Source organism: Salmo salar, chromosome ssa12 (genome assembly GCF_905237065.1).
Source record: "Salmo salar chromosome ssa12, Ssal_v3.1, whole genome shotgun sequence".
NCBI classification, from domain to species: Eukaryota; Metazoa; Chordata; class Actinopteri; order Salmoniformes; family Salmonidae; genus Salmo; species Salmo salar.
Genome location: NC_059453.1, coordinates 4,377,354 through 4,395,000, shown reverse-complemented (window position 1 = coordinate 4,395,000; position 17,647 = coordinate 4,377,354). Strand labels below are relative to the sequence as shown.

At 45.5% G+C, this 17,647-nt stretch overlaps 1 protein-coding gene across 1 annotated transcript in view; it reads right to left on the bottom strand.

Moving 5' to 3' along the window:
* Positions 1–7,576, bottom strand: part of LOC106563992 (glutamate receptor ionotropic, NMDA 2A) — a 428,098-nt gene extending 420,522 nt beyond the window's left edge. The window contains exons 1-2 of the mRNA XM_045690511.1: positions 7,459–7,576; positions 6,098–6,283 (exon numbers count right to left, since the gene is read on the bottom strand). Of these exons, the coding sequence (XP_045546467.1) occupies positions 6,098–6,283; positions 7,459–7,476 (204 nt within the window). The 5' untranslated portion in view covers positions 7,477–7,576. The remainder of the gene's footprint in view (positions 1–6,097; positions 6,284–7,458) is intronic.
* Positions 7,577–17,647: the final 10,071 nt, after the last annotated feature.

Below are 17,647 nucleotides of genomic sequence, written 5' to 3'. Positions count from 1 at the left end.
TTGATAATGTATGTGATATCAACAGAGAAGTAGATTTTCTGGGTGATTTAAATATTGACTGGCTTTCAACAAGCTGCCCACTCAAGAAAAAGCTTCAACCTGTAACTAGTAACTGCAAGCCGGTTCAGGTTATCAGACAACAGACCAGCGTTGTTACAAACAGCACAGGAATTAAATCATCAACATGTATTGATCACATCTTTACTAATTCTGCAGAAATGTGCTTTAAAGCAGTATCCAAATCCATTGGATATAGTGATCACAATATAATAGCCATATCTAGGAACACCAAAGTTCCAAAGACTTGGCCTAATATAGTGTTTAAGAGGTCATACAATAAGTTTTGTAGTAATTCGTATGTTGATGATGTAAAGAATATTTGCTGGTCTGTGGTGTTTAATGAGGAGCAACCAGATGCTGCACTTGACACATTTATGAAATTGCTTATTCCAGTTACTAATGAGAACGCACCCATTAAGAAAATGACTGTAGAAACTGTTAAATCCCCTTGGATTGATGAGGAATTTAAAAAAAATTATGGTTGAGAAGGATGAGGCAAAAGGAATGGCAAATAGGTCTGGCTGCACAACCGATTGGAAAAGGTAGTGCAAATTGAGAAATCATGTGACTATGAAACAAAGATAAATGATATAAAGAATGATATTAAAAAGCTTTGGAGGACCTTAAATGAAATTCAGCTTCATCATTCATTGAATCAGATTGCTCATTCATCACAAAACCCACTGATATTGCCAATTACTTTAATGCTTTTTTAATTGGCAAGATTAGCAAACTTAGGCATAACATGCCAGCAACAAACGCTGACACTACACATCCAAGTATATCTGACCAAATTATGAAAGAAAAGCATTGTAATTTTGAATTCTGTAAAAGTGAGTGTGGAATAGTTAAAAAAAAATATTGGGGTGTATCAACAATGTCAAGCCACAGGGGTCTGACAACTTGAACAGAACATTACTGAGGATAATAGCCTAAACCTCAACTAAATCTTGTAATGAATAATGTGGAAATTGAGCAAGTTGAGGTGACTAAACTGTCATGGTCAAAACATATTGATTCAACAGTAGCTAAGATGGGGAGAGGTCTGTCCATAATAAAGCGCTGCTCTGCCATCATAACAGCAAGGTAGGTCATACAGGCCCTAGTTTTGTCCCACATGGACTACTGTTCAGGCGTGTGATCAGGTGCCACAAAGAGGGACCTAGGAAAATTACAATTGGCTCAGAACAGGGCAGCACGGCTGGCCCTTGGATGTACAGAGAGCTAACACTGAACACAGGAACCAATAATCCTAACAACCACAACTTCCCTTGGCATTGGACCAATGAAGACAGGAACCACAACTTCCCTTGGCATTGGACGACTGAAGACAGGAACCACAACTTCCTTGGCATTGGACCACTGAAGACAGGAACCACAACTTCCCTTGGCATTGGACGACTGAAGACAGGAACCACAACTTCCTTGGCATTGGACCACTGAAGACAGGAACCACAACTTCCCTTGGCATTGGACCACTGAAGACAAGAACCACAACTTCCCTTGGCATTGGACCACTGAAGACATGAACCACAACTTCCCTTGGCATTGGACCACTGAAGACAGGAACCACAACTTCCTTGGCATTGGACCACTGAAGACAGGAACCACAACTTCCCTTGGCATTGGACCACTGAAGACATGAACCACAACTTCCTTGGCATTGGACCACTGAAGACAGGAACCACAACTTCCTTGGCATTGGACCACTGAAGACAGGAACCACATCTTCCCTTGGCATTGGACCACTGAAGACAGGAACCACAACTTCCCTTGGCATTGGACCACTGAAGACAGGAACCACAACTTTCTTGGCATTGGACCACTGAAGACAGGAACCACATCTTCCCTTGGTATTGGACCACTGAAGACATGAACCACAACTTCCCTTGGCATTGGACCTCTGAAGACAGGAACCACAACTTCCCTTGGCATTGGACCACTGAAGACAGGAACCACAACTTCCCTTGGCATTGGACCACTGAAGACATGAACCACAACTTCCCTTGGCATTGGACCACTGAAGACAGGAACCACAACTTCCCTTGGCATTGGACCACTGAAGACAGGAACCACAACTTCCCTTGGCATTGGACCACTGAAGACAGGAACCAAATCTTCCCTTGGCATTGGACCACTGAAGACATGAACCACATCTTCCCTTGGCATTGGACCACTGAAGACAGGAACCACAACTTCCCTTGGCATTGGACCACTGAAGAAAGGAACCACAACTTCCCTTGGCATTGGACCACTGAAGACAGGAACCACAACTTCCCTTGGCATTGGACCACTGAAGACAGGAACCACAACTTCCCTTGGCATTGGACCACTGAAGACATGAACCACAACTTCAGTTGGCATTGGACCACTGAAGACAGGAACCACAACTTCCCTTGGCATTGGACCACTGAAGACATGAACCACAACTTCCGTTGGCATTGGACCACTGAAGACATGAACCACAACTTCCGTTGGCATTGGACCACTGAAGACAGGAACCACCGTTTCAGTGTGATGAGAGGGAACTGACGGCTAATTCAATATCTTTGTGATGTTCTGCGTGTCTTGTATATTTCACTAAGATTATAAATGTGGCTCCTCAGTTTAGTTTCAATGGGCATGATGATACCTCTGTGTGTGTGTGTGTGTGTGTGTGTGTGTGTGTGTGTGTGTGTGTGTGTGTGTGTGTGTGTGTGTGTGTGTGTGTGTGTTTTATTCCTGAAAACACCAAGTCTGTTCTCCAGTCAGTCCCCCCCCCCCCACCAACCAGAGCAGAGCAGCCGCTAGTTAAAGAGCCTAGTGGCTTTTTCCACATAAATACGTAAGCTACAAAACAGTCACTTCTGCCACTTTGGGGTTGTGTGTGTGTGTGTGTGTGTGTGTGTGTGTGTGTGTGTGTGTGTGTGTGTGTGTGTGTGTGTGTGTGTGTGTGTGTGTGTGTGGAAGAGGAGACAGGAGGGCATGGTTGGTTAGGGGTTAGGGGTGAGGGGAGGGAGGAGAGGAGAGGAGAGGTTTTACTCTTAATGCTTGACTACACACACAGCTACACACACACAGCTATACACATATCTACACACACACAGCTATACACATATTTACACACACACAGCTACACACATATCTACACACACACAGCTACACACGTATCTACACACACACAGCTACACACACACGCACACACACACAGCTAAACACACACAGCTAAACACACACAGCTAAACACACACAGCTACACACACACAGCAACCAACACAGGACGTGAGCAGTGAGAATGGACCAGCTGTTTAAATCAACGTGTAAGACAGGGGTCAGCAACACGGGACTTTAGTTTGGGGTCATAAAATACTTTAAAAACAATGTAAAGTTTTCCCAGGCATAAAAACCTGTGATGTGATGGTGTCTCGATGTCATCAAGGGATGAAATTATTGTTATTTTCAAATAGAACCTCTTTTTGGGCGTCAATTTGCTGTGTACAAATTATTATAATTAAGTTCCATCCCCCTGACCATCCGCTCTGACAAAAAATCTGCCCACGGCTGAATCCAGTTTTCTACCCCTGATGTAAAATCTGCCCACGGCTGAATCTAGTTTTCTACCCCTGATGTAAAATCTGCCCACGGCTGAATCCAGTTTTCTACCCCTGATGTAAAATCTGCCCACGGCTGAATCCAGTTTTCTACCCCTGATGTAAAATCTGCCCACGGCTGAATCCAGTTTTCTACCCCTGATGTAAAATCTGCCCACGGCTGAATCCAGTTTTCTACCCCTGATGTAAAATCTGCCCACGGCTGAACCTAGTTTTCTACCCCTGATGTAAAATCTGCCCACGGCTGAATCTAGTTTTCTACCCCTGATGTAAAATCTGCCGACGGCTGAATCTAGTTTTCTACCCCTGATGTAAAATCTGCCGACGGCTGAATCTAGTTTTCTACCCCTGATGTAAAATCTGCCCACGGCTGAATCTAGTTTTCTACCCCTGATGTAAAATCTGCCCACGGCTGAATCTAGTTTTCTACCCCTGATGTAAAATCTGCCCACGGCTGAATCTAGTTTTCTACCCCTGATGTAAAATCTGCCCACGGCTGAAACTAGTTTTCCACCCCTGATGTAAAATCTGCCCACGGCTGAATCTAGTTTTCCACCCCTGATGTAAAATCTGCCCACGGCTGAATCTAGTTTTCCACCCCTGATGTAAAATCTGCCCACGGCTGAATCTAGTTTTCTACCCCTGATGTAAAATCTGCCCACGGCTGAATCTAGTTTTCTACCCCTGATGTAAAATCTGCCCACGGCTGAATCTAGTTTTCTACCCCTGATGTAAAATCTGCCCACGGCTGAATCTAGTTTTCTACCCCTGATGTAAAATCTGCCCACGGCTGAATCCAGTTTTCTACCCCTGATGTAAAATCTGCCCACGGCTGAATCTAGTTTTCTACCCCTGATGTAAAATCTGCCCACGGCTGAATCCAGTTTTCTACCCCTGATGTAAAATCTGCCCACGGCTGAAACTAGTTTTCTACCCCTGATGTAAAATCTGCCCACGGCTGAATCTAGTTTTCTACCACTGATGTAAAAGGTTCTATTTCAACCAGCTACTAATTCCCTGTCTAACCTCTGGTCTAATCTCTGGTCTAACCTCTGACCTCTTGTCTAATCTCTGGTCTAATCTCTAACCTCTGGTCTAATCTCTGGTCTAATCTCTGGTCTAACCTCTGGTCTAACCTCTGGTCTAACCTCTGGTCTAACCTCTGACCTCTTGTCTAATCTCTGCTCTAACCTCTAACCTCTGGTCTAACTTCTAACCTCTGGTCTAACTTCTAACCTCTGGTCTAACTTCTAACCTCTGGTCTAACCTCTGGTCTAACCTCTAACCTCTGGTCTAACCTCTGGTCTAACCTCTAACCTCTGGTCTAACCCCAGTCTAACCTCTAGTCTAACCTCTAACCTCCTGTCAAGGCTGATAGGATACAGCTGTTACATACAAGCGTAGTGCTTGACTTAGGCAGGATCTCACCAGAACTGAATACCGACATCTCAACGTTTCTACTGCTTGACTTCCTACACCTCTTACAAAATATTAGCTCAAACATATTGTGGAGTTCCTGCACCTAAATATAAACATCACCCGCAGCTATTTCAGTTCAAGTCAAGCACTGTACACACCATACAATACAGTGTGTGTTGTGTATAGAGTTTAACCTCTCAGGATGCACTCCATGTTCTGTCTCTTACACATATATACACATACACTGAGAGAGGAGAGGAGAGGAGAGGAGAGGAGAGGAGAGGAGAGGAGATGGAGAGGAGAGGAGAGGAGAGGAGAGGAGAGGAGAGGAGAGGAGAGGAGAGGAGAGGAGAGGAGAGGAGAGGAGAGGGAGAGGAGAGGAGAGGAGAGGAGAGGAGAGGAGGAGAGGAGAGGAGAGGAGAGGAGAGGAGAGGAGAGGAGAGGAGAAGAGAGAGGAGAGGAGAGGAGATGGAGAGAGAAGGAGAGGAGAGGAGAGAGGAGGAGAGGAGAGGAGAGGAGAGGAGAGGAGAGGAGAGAGGAGAGGAGAGGAGATGGAGAGAGGAGAGGAGATGGAGAGAGGAGAGGAGAGGAGAGAGGAGATGGAGAGAGGAGAGGAGAGGAGAGGAGAGGAGAGGAGAGGAGAGGAGAGGAGAGGAGAGGAGAGGAGAGGAGAGGAGAGGAGAGGAAAAGAGAGGAGGAAGGAGAGGTGATGATGGGAGGAGGAATGTGTTTCTACAACGTGACTTGGTTGCGCTAAAGCTGAAAGCTGGGATTTTTAGATGTGAATTCATGATGATTTGTCTCATCAGCCAGCCAGCAGCATCACTAACTCTCTCTGCTGACACACACACACAGTGTTTATACAACAGCTCCGCTTAGCGGTGGACACAGTCAGAGCCACGTACATACAGCCCTCTCCTCTCGCTAGCGCGCACGCATACACACTATCTCTCTCTCACACACTATCCAGTCCTCGTCCCTCTCCTGTGTTTCAGGGCCGCAGCAGGCAGGCGGAAGGGCAGACATACCTTCAGTGTCACCATGCGGAGCTGTGGCGGTAGAGTTGGTGTGGCTGAGGTCTGGCTGCATGTCCCTTTGGTCTCCCAGTCACCATCTTTAACGATAGATACACGGCCCCGCAGCCGCCCGCCCCCACGCGAAGCTCCGGAGCTCACGGCGTCAGCAAACCAACAAGTAAAGTGTTCAAACTTGGTCTGCCGATAAAAAAGAATAACGACATTATACAGTGTCAATTACACCGTGGTGTTTGTATGAAATTCCGTGTTGTTATGTTACCAAGACAGACGCAAAACAAGGCTACCCAGTTTTCTCCAGATTGAATGACTCCGTTTCCAAACAGAGGACGCAAAATGCGTCGAAGGTAGGAGGGCTGAATAGGTTCCTAACTGACTGTGTTTCCCTTTCACACGACTAAAACACGAATCCCCTTCCTTCTCACACAAGGAGGTCAAATAAACAGACATCTGTAACCCAGGTGTTTTAATGTAGCTTGCTGTCTGATTGGTGTTGGAGGTAGACCCGGGGACACTGGTAACTCTACTAAATATTCCTCTTACGACGTCTCCGTTTTCTGGGTTCTGCCTAGTTGTCATGTTGGTATGTAGGGCATTCCGCAGGTTGGTGGGCAGGGAGAGAGAGCCTGGGGTACTGCCTAGCCTACAGAGAGGGGCTGCTGAGGGGCCGAGGGGAAGGAGGGAAGGGGGAGAGAGCCTAGGGTACTGCCTAGCCTACAGAGAGGGGCTGCTGAGGGGCCGAGGGGAAGGAAGGAAGGGAGAGAGAGCCTAGGGTACTGCCTAGCCTACAGAGAGGGGCTGCCGAGGGGCCGAGGGGAAGGAGGGAAGGGGGAGAGAGCCTAGGGTACTGCCTAGCCTACAGAGAGGGGCTGCTGAGGGGCTGAGGGGAAGGAAGGAAGGAAGGAAGGAAGGAAGGAAGGAAGGAAGGAAGGAAGGAAGGAAGGAAGGAAGGAAGGAAGGAAGGAAGGAAGGAAGGAAGGAAGGAAGGAAGGAAGGAAGGAAGGGGAGAGAGCCTAGGGTACTGCCTAGCCTACAGAGAGGGGCTGCTGAGGGGCCGAGGGGAAGGAAGGAAGGAAGGAAGGGGGAGAGAGCCTAGGGTACTGCCTAGCCTACAGAGAGGGGCTGCTGAGGGGCTGAGGGGAAGGAAGGAAGGAAGGGGGAGAGAGACGCTCTAGCCTACTTTAGGAGTGAACAAGTGGGTTTTAAAACCATACCATTCTGTCAGCGCGTAGTCCAGTTGTGTCGCATGAATGTGGTTCGTTTCCCCTCTAAATAGTAATGGATTAAAAGGAGATAAATAAAAAAAACTACTGTTTTATCGTTAACGTTAGTTAGCTAGCTAGCTTGTCACTCACCTCATTTCTGTGCCACATCGCTCCAGAAGCCGAGTTGGAGAGGACATCGCAACCTTCTACTCCATCTGAGCGCCCAGGGAGCCACAACGTCTCATATCCACAAACACATCCGTTGATATCAAGCCCCCCCCCAAAAAAGAACACTTTTAATCCACCTGTTTTTCTTCCCTGGATAAACGGTAAATTCCTCACGGTAAGTGTTCCCGATTACCACATCAGACAGTTTGACAGAAAATAAAAAATAAAAAATAATTTGAATCCAAAAAGAAGGTTGGAATCTCCAGGCAGGCAGCTCACCGCGCGGGGTTCCGCAGTGAGAGAGGACAGGTCCACGCACCTCCCCCCATCTCTCTCTCCGCTCCTTAAAGACTGGACGGGGATTCCGTCACATAGGTTGCACACACTCACATTCACACACACACACACATATATATCACTCCCAAACTCACCAACAACAACAACAACAAGTGAGCAATGCGGTCAACTTATATATGTGTCAATGGCTAGTTATAGTTTAATATAATCCAACATCATTGGGAAAAAAAGGATTTGAAGAAATCTCAGTTGGAGTGGGCTCGGTTGGTTTTTCAGGTCGGTGAGAAAGCACTGCTCTCTACCCAGCTCGAGATAACCGCCTACGCTCCGCTGAGCTGCGCAAGGTAGTTTATAGAAATCAGTCTCGTTAATTTAACACAAACATATGTGTTCTTGAATGGAAGAGAGAGGGGGGGGCGAGGGAGAGAGTGAGGGAGAAGGAAGGGAGTCATTTCTTTATTAGTGTGGTCGGTTATATCATATTGAATATCGGCCAACAGCTATCTGATGACGCGGTCGGGTTTGCAATTCTTCACGCCTCAAAACCAACTTCAGCTTACAATTCATCTACATCACAGGCACTTAGCTGTTTCTCTCCCTCCCTCCCTCCCTCTTTCCTCTCCCTCCCTCCATCCGTCTCTCCCTCTCTCTCTTTCCCTCCCTCTCCCTCCCTCCCTCACTCTCTTTCCCTCCCTCTCTCCCTCCCTCCCTCAATCTCTTTCCCTCCCTCTCTCTCCCTCCATCTCTTTTCCTCCCTCCCTCACTCTCTTTCCCTCCCTCTCTCCCTTTCCCTCCCTCCCTCTCTCCCTTCCCTCCCTCCCTCTCTCCCTTTCCCTCCCTATCTCCTCCTCACTCTCTTTCACTTCCTCTCCCTCGCTCTCTTTCCCTCCCTCTCACTCACTCCCCCCTCTCTCTCTCCAACACCCTCTTTCCCTCCCCCTCTCTCCCTCCCTCTCTCCCTCACTGTCTTTCCGTCCCTCTCCCTCCCTCTCTTTTTCTCTCTCGCTCCCTCTCTCAATTTCTCTTTCTCTCTCTCCCTCCCTCTCTTTTTCTCTCTCCCTCCCTCTCTCAATTTCTCTTTCTCTCCCTCCCTCTCTCTACCTCAATCTCTTTCTCTCTCTCTAATAAAAAGGAGCAGATATGATTTGACCAAAAACAAACAACAGCATGTGACACAATATTAATGACGATGTCCTTTCCTGTGTGTTGTGGGGGTTTGGGATGTAGACGGAAGGCTACATGACCATCAATAAACCGGCGGGAGGTTTCTCGGAGCCTTCTCGCCGTGAAACAAGTCGTTTATTCTGCCGCTGTTCTGTCTCCCTCCGTTCACTGTGCCGTAGTTGCATGTCGCGCCACCGATAAGCTTTTCACTATCAGTCAAATCATCTGCCAGCCGCGCGCCCAAAGATCATAACACCGATCTTTCAATTACGCACGGCTGAGCTGTTATTGACTATACATGTGGATACGCGCGCGTGTGCGCACGCAAGCACGCACACACACACAAACACACATTGTTCATTGTTAGCTGCACCCGAGTTTCTTCAAGCGGTGGGTGATAATGGTAAAGCATTGCATTACCAACTCAATTAACCGGCAAAACCTAGCACATCGTCAACACTGCATTACCAACTCAATTAACCGGAATTAACAGATCAAAACTGAACGAGTATGGGGAGGGTAGATGGGAGCCCCGTTACTGTGTGTGTGTGTGTGTGTGTGTGTGTGTGTGTGTGTGTGTGTGTGTGTGTGTGTGTGTGTGTGTGTGTGTGTGTGTGTGTTTTGCATCACAGCTGAGGAGTCTGTCCTTATATCCTCTCCTGCCAGAGTAGAACAGAAAAGAGCAGAACAGAATAGAACAGAGCAGAGTAGAGTAGAACAGAGCAGTGCAGAGCAGAGTATAACAGAGCAGAATAGAACAGAACAGAGCAGAGTAGAACAGAACAGAACAGAGCAGAATAGAACAGAGCAGAATAGAACAGAGCAGAGTAGAACAGAGCAGAATAGAACAGAGTAGAATAGAACAGAACCGAGCAGAATAGAATAGAGCAGAATAGAACAGAGTAGAATAGAACAGAACCGAGCAGAATAGAAGAGAGCAGAATAGAACAGAATAGAACATAACAGAACAGAACAGAACAGAGCAGAATAGAACAGAACAGAGCAGAATAGAACAGAGCAGAATAGAACAGAGCAGAATAGAATAGAGCAGAATAGAACAGAATAGAACATAACAGAACAGAACAGAACAGAGCAGAATAGAACAGAACAGAGCAGAATAGAACAGAGCAGAATAGAACAGAATAGAACATAACAGAACAGAACAGAGCAGAATAGAACAGAACAGAGCAGAATAGAACAGAGCAGAATAGAACAGAACAGAGCAGAACAGAACAGAGCAGAATAGAACAGAACAGAGCAGAATAGAACAGAACAGAGCAGAATAGAACAGAACAGAGCAGAATAGAACAGAGCAGAATAGAACAGAGCAGAATAGAACAGAGCAGAATAGAACAGAGCAGAACAGAATAGAACAGAATAGAACTGAACAGAACAGAATAGAATAGAACAGAACACAATAAAATAGGATAGAATAGGACAGAATAGAATAGAACAGAACAGAGCAGAACAGAATAGAACAGAACAGAATAGAATAGAACAGAGCACAACAGAACAGAATAGAACAGAGCAGAATAGAACAGAACAGAATAGAACAGAGCACAACAGAACAGAACAGAATAGAATAGAACAGAGCAGAATAGAACAGAACAGAATAGAATAGAACAGAGCAGAATAGAATTGTCATAATCTTCGTCGTCTGAAGAGGAGAAATCATCGGACCAATATGCAGCGGGTATATTGCTCATCTTCGTATTTATAGAAGGTAACACACTTAAACAAAATAACGACGATAACAGTCCAGTAAGGTGCACAGACTAAACCGGAAACAACCACCCACAAACACAAGTGAAAACGAACACACTAAATATGGCCTCCAATTAGAGGCAACAACCACCAGCTGCCTCTAATTGGAGGTCATTGAAAAAAACACAACATAGAAAGAGAAACCTAGAATAAACATAGAAATAGAAAATATAGAACATACATCAAAACCACAAAACACACAAAACAAACACCTCCTGCCACACCCTGACCAACTACAATAACAAATAATCCCTTTTACCGGTCAGGACGTGACAAGAATAGAACAGAACAGAATATAACAGAATATAATATAACAGAATAGAACAGAGCAGAACAGAATAGAACAGAGCAGAATAGAATAGAACAGATCAGAGCAGAGTAGAACAGAACAGAGCAGAATAGAACAGAACAGAGCAGAATAGAACAGAACAGAACAGAGCAGAATAGAATAGAAGAGACCAGAGCAGAGTAGAACAGAATAGAACAGAGTAGAATGGAATGGAATAGTCATAGCAACAGTTACCACAGTAATAGACTACCTACTAGGTTCTCTAGAGTCATAGCAACAGTTACCACAGTAATAGACTACCTACTAGGTTCCCTAGAGTCATAGCAACAGTTACCACAGTAATAGACTACATACTAGGTTCCCTAGAGTCATAGCAACAGTTACCACAGTAATAGACTACATACTAGGTTCCCTAGAGTCATAGCAACAGTTATCACAGTAATAGACTACATACTAGGTTCCCTAGAGTCATAGCAACAGTTATCACAGTAATAGACTACATACTAGGTTCCCTAGAGTCATAGCAACAGTTATCACAGTAATAGACTACATACTAGGTTCCCTAGAGTCATAGCAACAGTTATCACAGTAATAGACTACATACTAGGTTCCCTAGAGTCATAGCAACAGTTACCACAGTAATAGACTACATACTAGGTTCCCTAGAGTCATAGCAACAGTTATCACAGTAATAGACTACATACTAGGTGTCAGTGATGAGGGACCAGCAGCGTCTCTATATAGTGCACTACTATAGACTAGAGCCCTATTCCCTATATAGTGCACTACTTTAGACCAGAGCCCTATTCCCAATTGAGTGTGCTACATTTGACTAGAGCTCTATCGGTGCCCATTTGGGAGCCATCCTGTAACTGAAGTCTTTAATAAGGGTATTAGGCCCCGGAGGTTTAATGCGCTTTACAGGAGACAGAGAGCTGCACACTATCCCTGTAAAGTCTTTACTCAGATAGAAGAGAGAGACAGAAAGAGAGAGAGAGAGAGAGGACGAGAGGGCGGGAGGGAGATAGAGAGAGAGAGAGAGAGAGAGGGGGGTGGGGGGAAGGAGAGAGAGGGAGAGAGAGGGGAGGGAGGGAGATAGAGAGGGAGAGAGCGAGAGAGGGTGGGGAGGGAGATAGAGAGGGAGAGAGCGAGAGAGAGAGAGGGGGGAGGGAGAGAAAGAGCTGCACACTATCCCTGGAAAGTCTATACTCAGATAGAAGAGAGAGAGAGAGAGAGAGCGGAGAGAGAGAGAGAGAGGGTGGGGAGAGAGAGAGAGAGAGAGAGGGAGGGAGGGAGGGAGGGAGGGAGGGAGGGAGGGAGGGAGGGAGGGAGGGAGGGAGGGAGGGAGGGGAGGGAGGGAGGGAGGGAGAAATGTCTTTATTCTTTTGGAACTTTTGTGAGTGTAATGTTTACTGTTAATTTTTATCGTTTATGTCACTTGTGTTTATTATTTATTTCACTTGATTCGGCAATGTAAACATATGTTTCACATGCCAATGAAGCCCCTTAAATTGAAATTGAATTGAAAGAGAGTAGAGGAGAGAAAAAGGGAGATACAGAGGCCATTCTCACTACCCTCTGTTGCGCCTTACGGTCAGATGCCGAGCAGTTTCCATACCAGGCGGTGATGCAACCGGTCAGGATGCTCTCGATGGTGCAGCTGTAGAACCTTTTGAGGATCTGCGGACCCATGACACACACAACTCTAGATCTGTTTACCCACACACACACACACACACACACACACACACACACACACACACACACACACACACACACACACACACACACACACACACACACACACACACACACACACACACACGCACACTCACGGTAAAGAAGGCACAACTCATACAACATTAACAACATCATTTAATTTGAACATTCTGGGAAAGACAGCTAAACCCCAAAGATGATAGTCTGATTCTGAAGAATCCCTGGATATAACTGATTCATGTCAGAGAGAGAGAGAGTGTGTGTGTGAGAGAGAGTGTGTGTGTGTGTGTGAGAGAGAGAGAGAGAGACAGAGAGAGAGAGTGTGTGAGTGAGGGAGAGAGAGAGAGAGAGAGAGAGAGAGTGTGTGTGAGTGAGTGAGTGAGTGAGTGAGTGAGTGAGTGAGTGAGTGAGTGAGTGAGTGAGTGAGTGAGTGAGTGAGTGAGTGAGTGAGTGAGTGAGTGAGTGAGAGAGTGAGTGAGTGAGTGAGTGAGTGAGTGAGTGAGTGAGTGAGTGAGTGAGTGAGTGAGTGAGTGAGAGAGAGAGAGAGAGAGAGTGAGAGAGAGAGAGAGAGAGAGAGAGAGTGTGTGTGTGAGAGAGAGAATAAAGGAGTAATGATCCTTAAACAAAGCCAGGTACTTTGCTATTCTGTCAGAAAAATTGAAAATACTTCAATTTCAATCAACTCCCACTACGATAACAGCAGGAAGGCAGACCAACAAACACAGCGAGAGGGAGGGAGAGAGGAAGGGAGGGAGAGAGGAAGGGAGGGAGGGAGAGAGGAAGGGAGGGAGGGAGAGAGGAAGGGAGGGAGAGAGAGAGGAAGGGAGGGAGGGAGAGAGGAAGGGAGGGAGGGAGAGAGGAAGGGAGGGAGGGAGAGAGGAAGGGAGGGAGGGAGAGAGGAAGGGAGGGAGGGAGAGAGGAAGGGAGGGAGAGAGGAAGGGAGGGAGAGAGAGAGAGAGGAAGGGAGGGAGGGAGAGAGGAAGGGAGGGAGGGAGAGAGGAAGGGAGGGAGGGAGAGAGGAAGGGAGGGAGAGAGAGAGGAAGGGAGGGAGGGAGCTGTTCAAAAAAAGAGAGACAGAGGAGGAGAGGTATAGAAGAAGAGAGCGATCAAGAGTAACAGAGAGAGAGAGGAAGAGGAAGAGAAAGAATACAGGAGAGAGAGAGAGAGAGAGAGAGAGAGAGGAAGAGAGATGGAAGAGAGAGATATTACACAAGGCCTCCAACTAAAAATTATGTGGGCAATTTTTGTCTCCATGGAAACAGTGTTTTTGGAGTGTCACCACTTTTGTTATGGCAGAGCTTCACATTATTATGTAAGCTGTACTAGCCCCCCATTCACAAACCATTAGAGACGCTAACGCTAGCCCACCATTCACAAACCCTTAGAGACGCTAACGCTAGCCCACCATTCACAAACCCTTAGAGACGCTAACGCTAGCCCACCCAAAGCCCAAACCCTTAGAGACGCTAACGCTAGCCCACCATTCACAAACCCTTAGAGACGCTAACGCTAGCCCACCCAAAGCCCAAACCCTTAGAGACGCTAACGCTAGCGCACCATTCACAACACTAGCCCTCCATGTAGTGAGTAAGTAAGTCGCCAATTTACAACCAGTAGTAGATTAACAGGAAGTCCTGTTCACTACCATGGACACACTCTGGTTTCTATCTGCTTACCACCAGAGGAGAGACTACATCGGAATAGACAAGGATCTGGTTACCATTTGATATTTTTTTTTCAAACATTTTATACATCATTTCACGGATGCTCTTATCCAGAGCGACTTACAGTAGTGAGTGCATACATTTTAATACTTTTTTTCCTTACTGGTCGCATGTGGGAATCGAACCCACAACCTTGGCGTTTACAGCCATGCTCGAACAACTGAGCTACATAGGACCAGGCTGTTCATCACCAGGGACAGCAGCCCTGGGCAAAGTCTTAGGATGAGACCAGGCTGTTAGTGCACGACTTTCCCTACATAATGCACCCTATTCCCTACATAACACACCCTATTCCCTACATAACACACCCTATTCCCTATATAATACACCCGATTCCCTACATAACGCACCCTATTCCCTACATAACACACCCTATTCCCTACATAATGCACCCTATTCCCTACATAATGCACCCTATTCCCTACATAATGCACCCTATTCCCTACATAATACACCCTATTCCATACATAATTCACCCTATTCCCTACATAATGCACCCTATTCCCTACATAATACACCCTATTCCCTACATAATACACCCTATTCCCTACATAATACACCCTATTCCATATATAATACACCCTATTCCCTACATAATACACCCTATTCCCTACATAATACACCCTATTACCTACATAGTGCACCCTATTCCCCACATAATACACTCTATTCCCTAAATAGTGCATGACTTTCCCTACATAATACATCCTATTCCCTACATAATACACCCTATTCCCTACATAATACACCCTAATCCCTAAATAACACACCTTATTCCCTACATAATACATCCAATTCCATACATAATACACCCTCTTCCCTACATAATGCACCCTATTCCCTACATAATGCACCCTATGCCCTACATAATACACCCTATTCCATATATAATACACCCTATTCCCTACATAATACACCCTATTCCCTACATAATACACCCTATTACCTACATAGTGCACCCTATTCCCCACATAATACACTCTATTCCCTAAATAGTGCATGACTTTCCCTACATAATACATCCTATTCCCTACATAATACACCCTATTCCCTACATAATACACCCTAATCCCTAAATAACACACCTTATTCCCTACATAATACATCCAATTCCATACATAATACACCCTCTTCCCTACATAATGCACCCTATTCCCTACATAATGCACCCTATGCCCTACAAAATACACCCTATTCCCTACGTAATGCACCCTATTCCCTACGTAATGCACCCTATTCCCTACATAATACACCCTGTTCCCTACATAGTGCACCCTATTCCCTACATAATACACCATATTCCCTACATAATGCACCCTATTCCCTACGTAATACACCCTATTCCCTACATAACACACCCTATTCCCTAAATAACACACCCTATTCCCTAAATAACACACCCTGTTACCTACATAGTGCATGACTTTCCCTACATAATACACCCTATTCCCTACATAATACACCCTATTCCCTACATAATACACCCTATTCCCTACATAATACACCCTATTCCTTACATAATACACCCTATTCCTTACATAATACACCCTATTCCCTACATAATGCACCCTATTCCCTACATAATACACCCTATTCCCTACCTATTCCCTACATAATACACCCTATTCCCTACATAATCTACCCTATTCCCTACATAATGCACCCTATTCCTTACATAATACACCCTATTCCCTACATAATGCACCCTATTCCCTACATAACACACCCTATTCCCTACATAATACACCCTGTTACCTACATAGTGCATGACTTTCCCTACATAATACACCCTATTCCCTACATAATGCACCCTATTCCCTACATAATACACCCTATTCCCTACATAATGCACCCTATTCCTTACATAATACACCCTATTCCCTACATAATGCACTCTATTTCCTACATAATACACCCTATTCCCTACATAATACACCCTATGCCATACATAATACACCCTATTCCCTACATAATACACCCTATTCCCTGAATAACACACCCTCTTCCCAACATAATACTATGTAGTATTAACCAGAGGGTAGACAGTAGATCACTAGTATTAACCAGAGGGTAGACAGTAGATCACTAGTATAGACCAGAGGGTAGACAGTAGATCACTAGTATAGACCAGAGGGTAGACAGTAGATCACTAGTATAGACCAGAGGGAAGACAGTAGATCACTAGTATAGACAAGAGGGTAGACAGTAGATCACTAGTATAGACCAGAGGGTAGAAAGTAGATCACTAGTATTAACCAGAGGGTAGACAGTAGATCACTAGTATAGACCAGAGGGTAGACAGTAGATCACTAGTATTAACCAGAGGGTAGACAGTAGATCACTAGTATAGACCAGAGGGAAGACAGTAGATCACTAGTATAGACCAGAGGGTAGACAGTAGATCACTAGTTTTATTCAGAGGGTAGACAGTAGATCACTAGTATTAACCAGAGGGTAGACAGTAGATCACTAGTATAGACAAAAGGGTAGACAGTAGATCACTAGTATAGACCAGAGGGTAGACAGTAGATCACAAGCAGAGACCAGAGGGTAGACAGTAGATCACTAGTATTAACCAGAGGGTAGACAGTAGATCACTAGTATAGACCAGAGGGTAGACAGTAGATCACTAGTATAGACCAGAGGGTAGACAGTAGATCACTACTATTAACCAGATGGTAGACAGTAGATCACTAGTATAGACCAGAGGGTAGACAGTAGATCACTAGTATTAACCAGAGGGTAGACAGTAGATCACTAGTATAGACCAGAGGGTAGACAGTAGATCACTAGTATTAACCAGAGGGTAGACAGTAGATCACTAGTATTAACCAGAGGGTAGACAGTAGATCACTAGTATAGACCAGAGGGTAGACAGTAGATCACTAGTATTAACCAGAGGGTAGACAGTAGATCACTAGTATAGACCAGAGGGTAGACAGTAGATCACTATGTAGTATTAACCAGAGGGTAGACAGTAGATCACTAGTATAGACCAGAGGGTAGACAGTAGATCACTAGTATTAACCAGAGGGTAGACAGTAGATCACTAGTATAGACCAGAGGGTAGACAGTAGATCACTAGTATTAACCAGAGGGTAGACAGTAGATCACTAGTATTAACCAGAGGGTAGACAGTAGATCACTAGTATAGACCAGAGGGTAGACAGTAGATCACTAGTATTAACCAGAGGGTAGACAGTAGATCACTAGT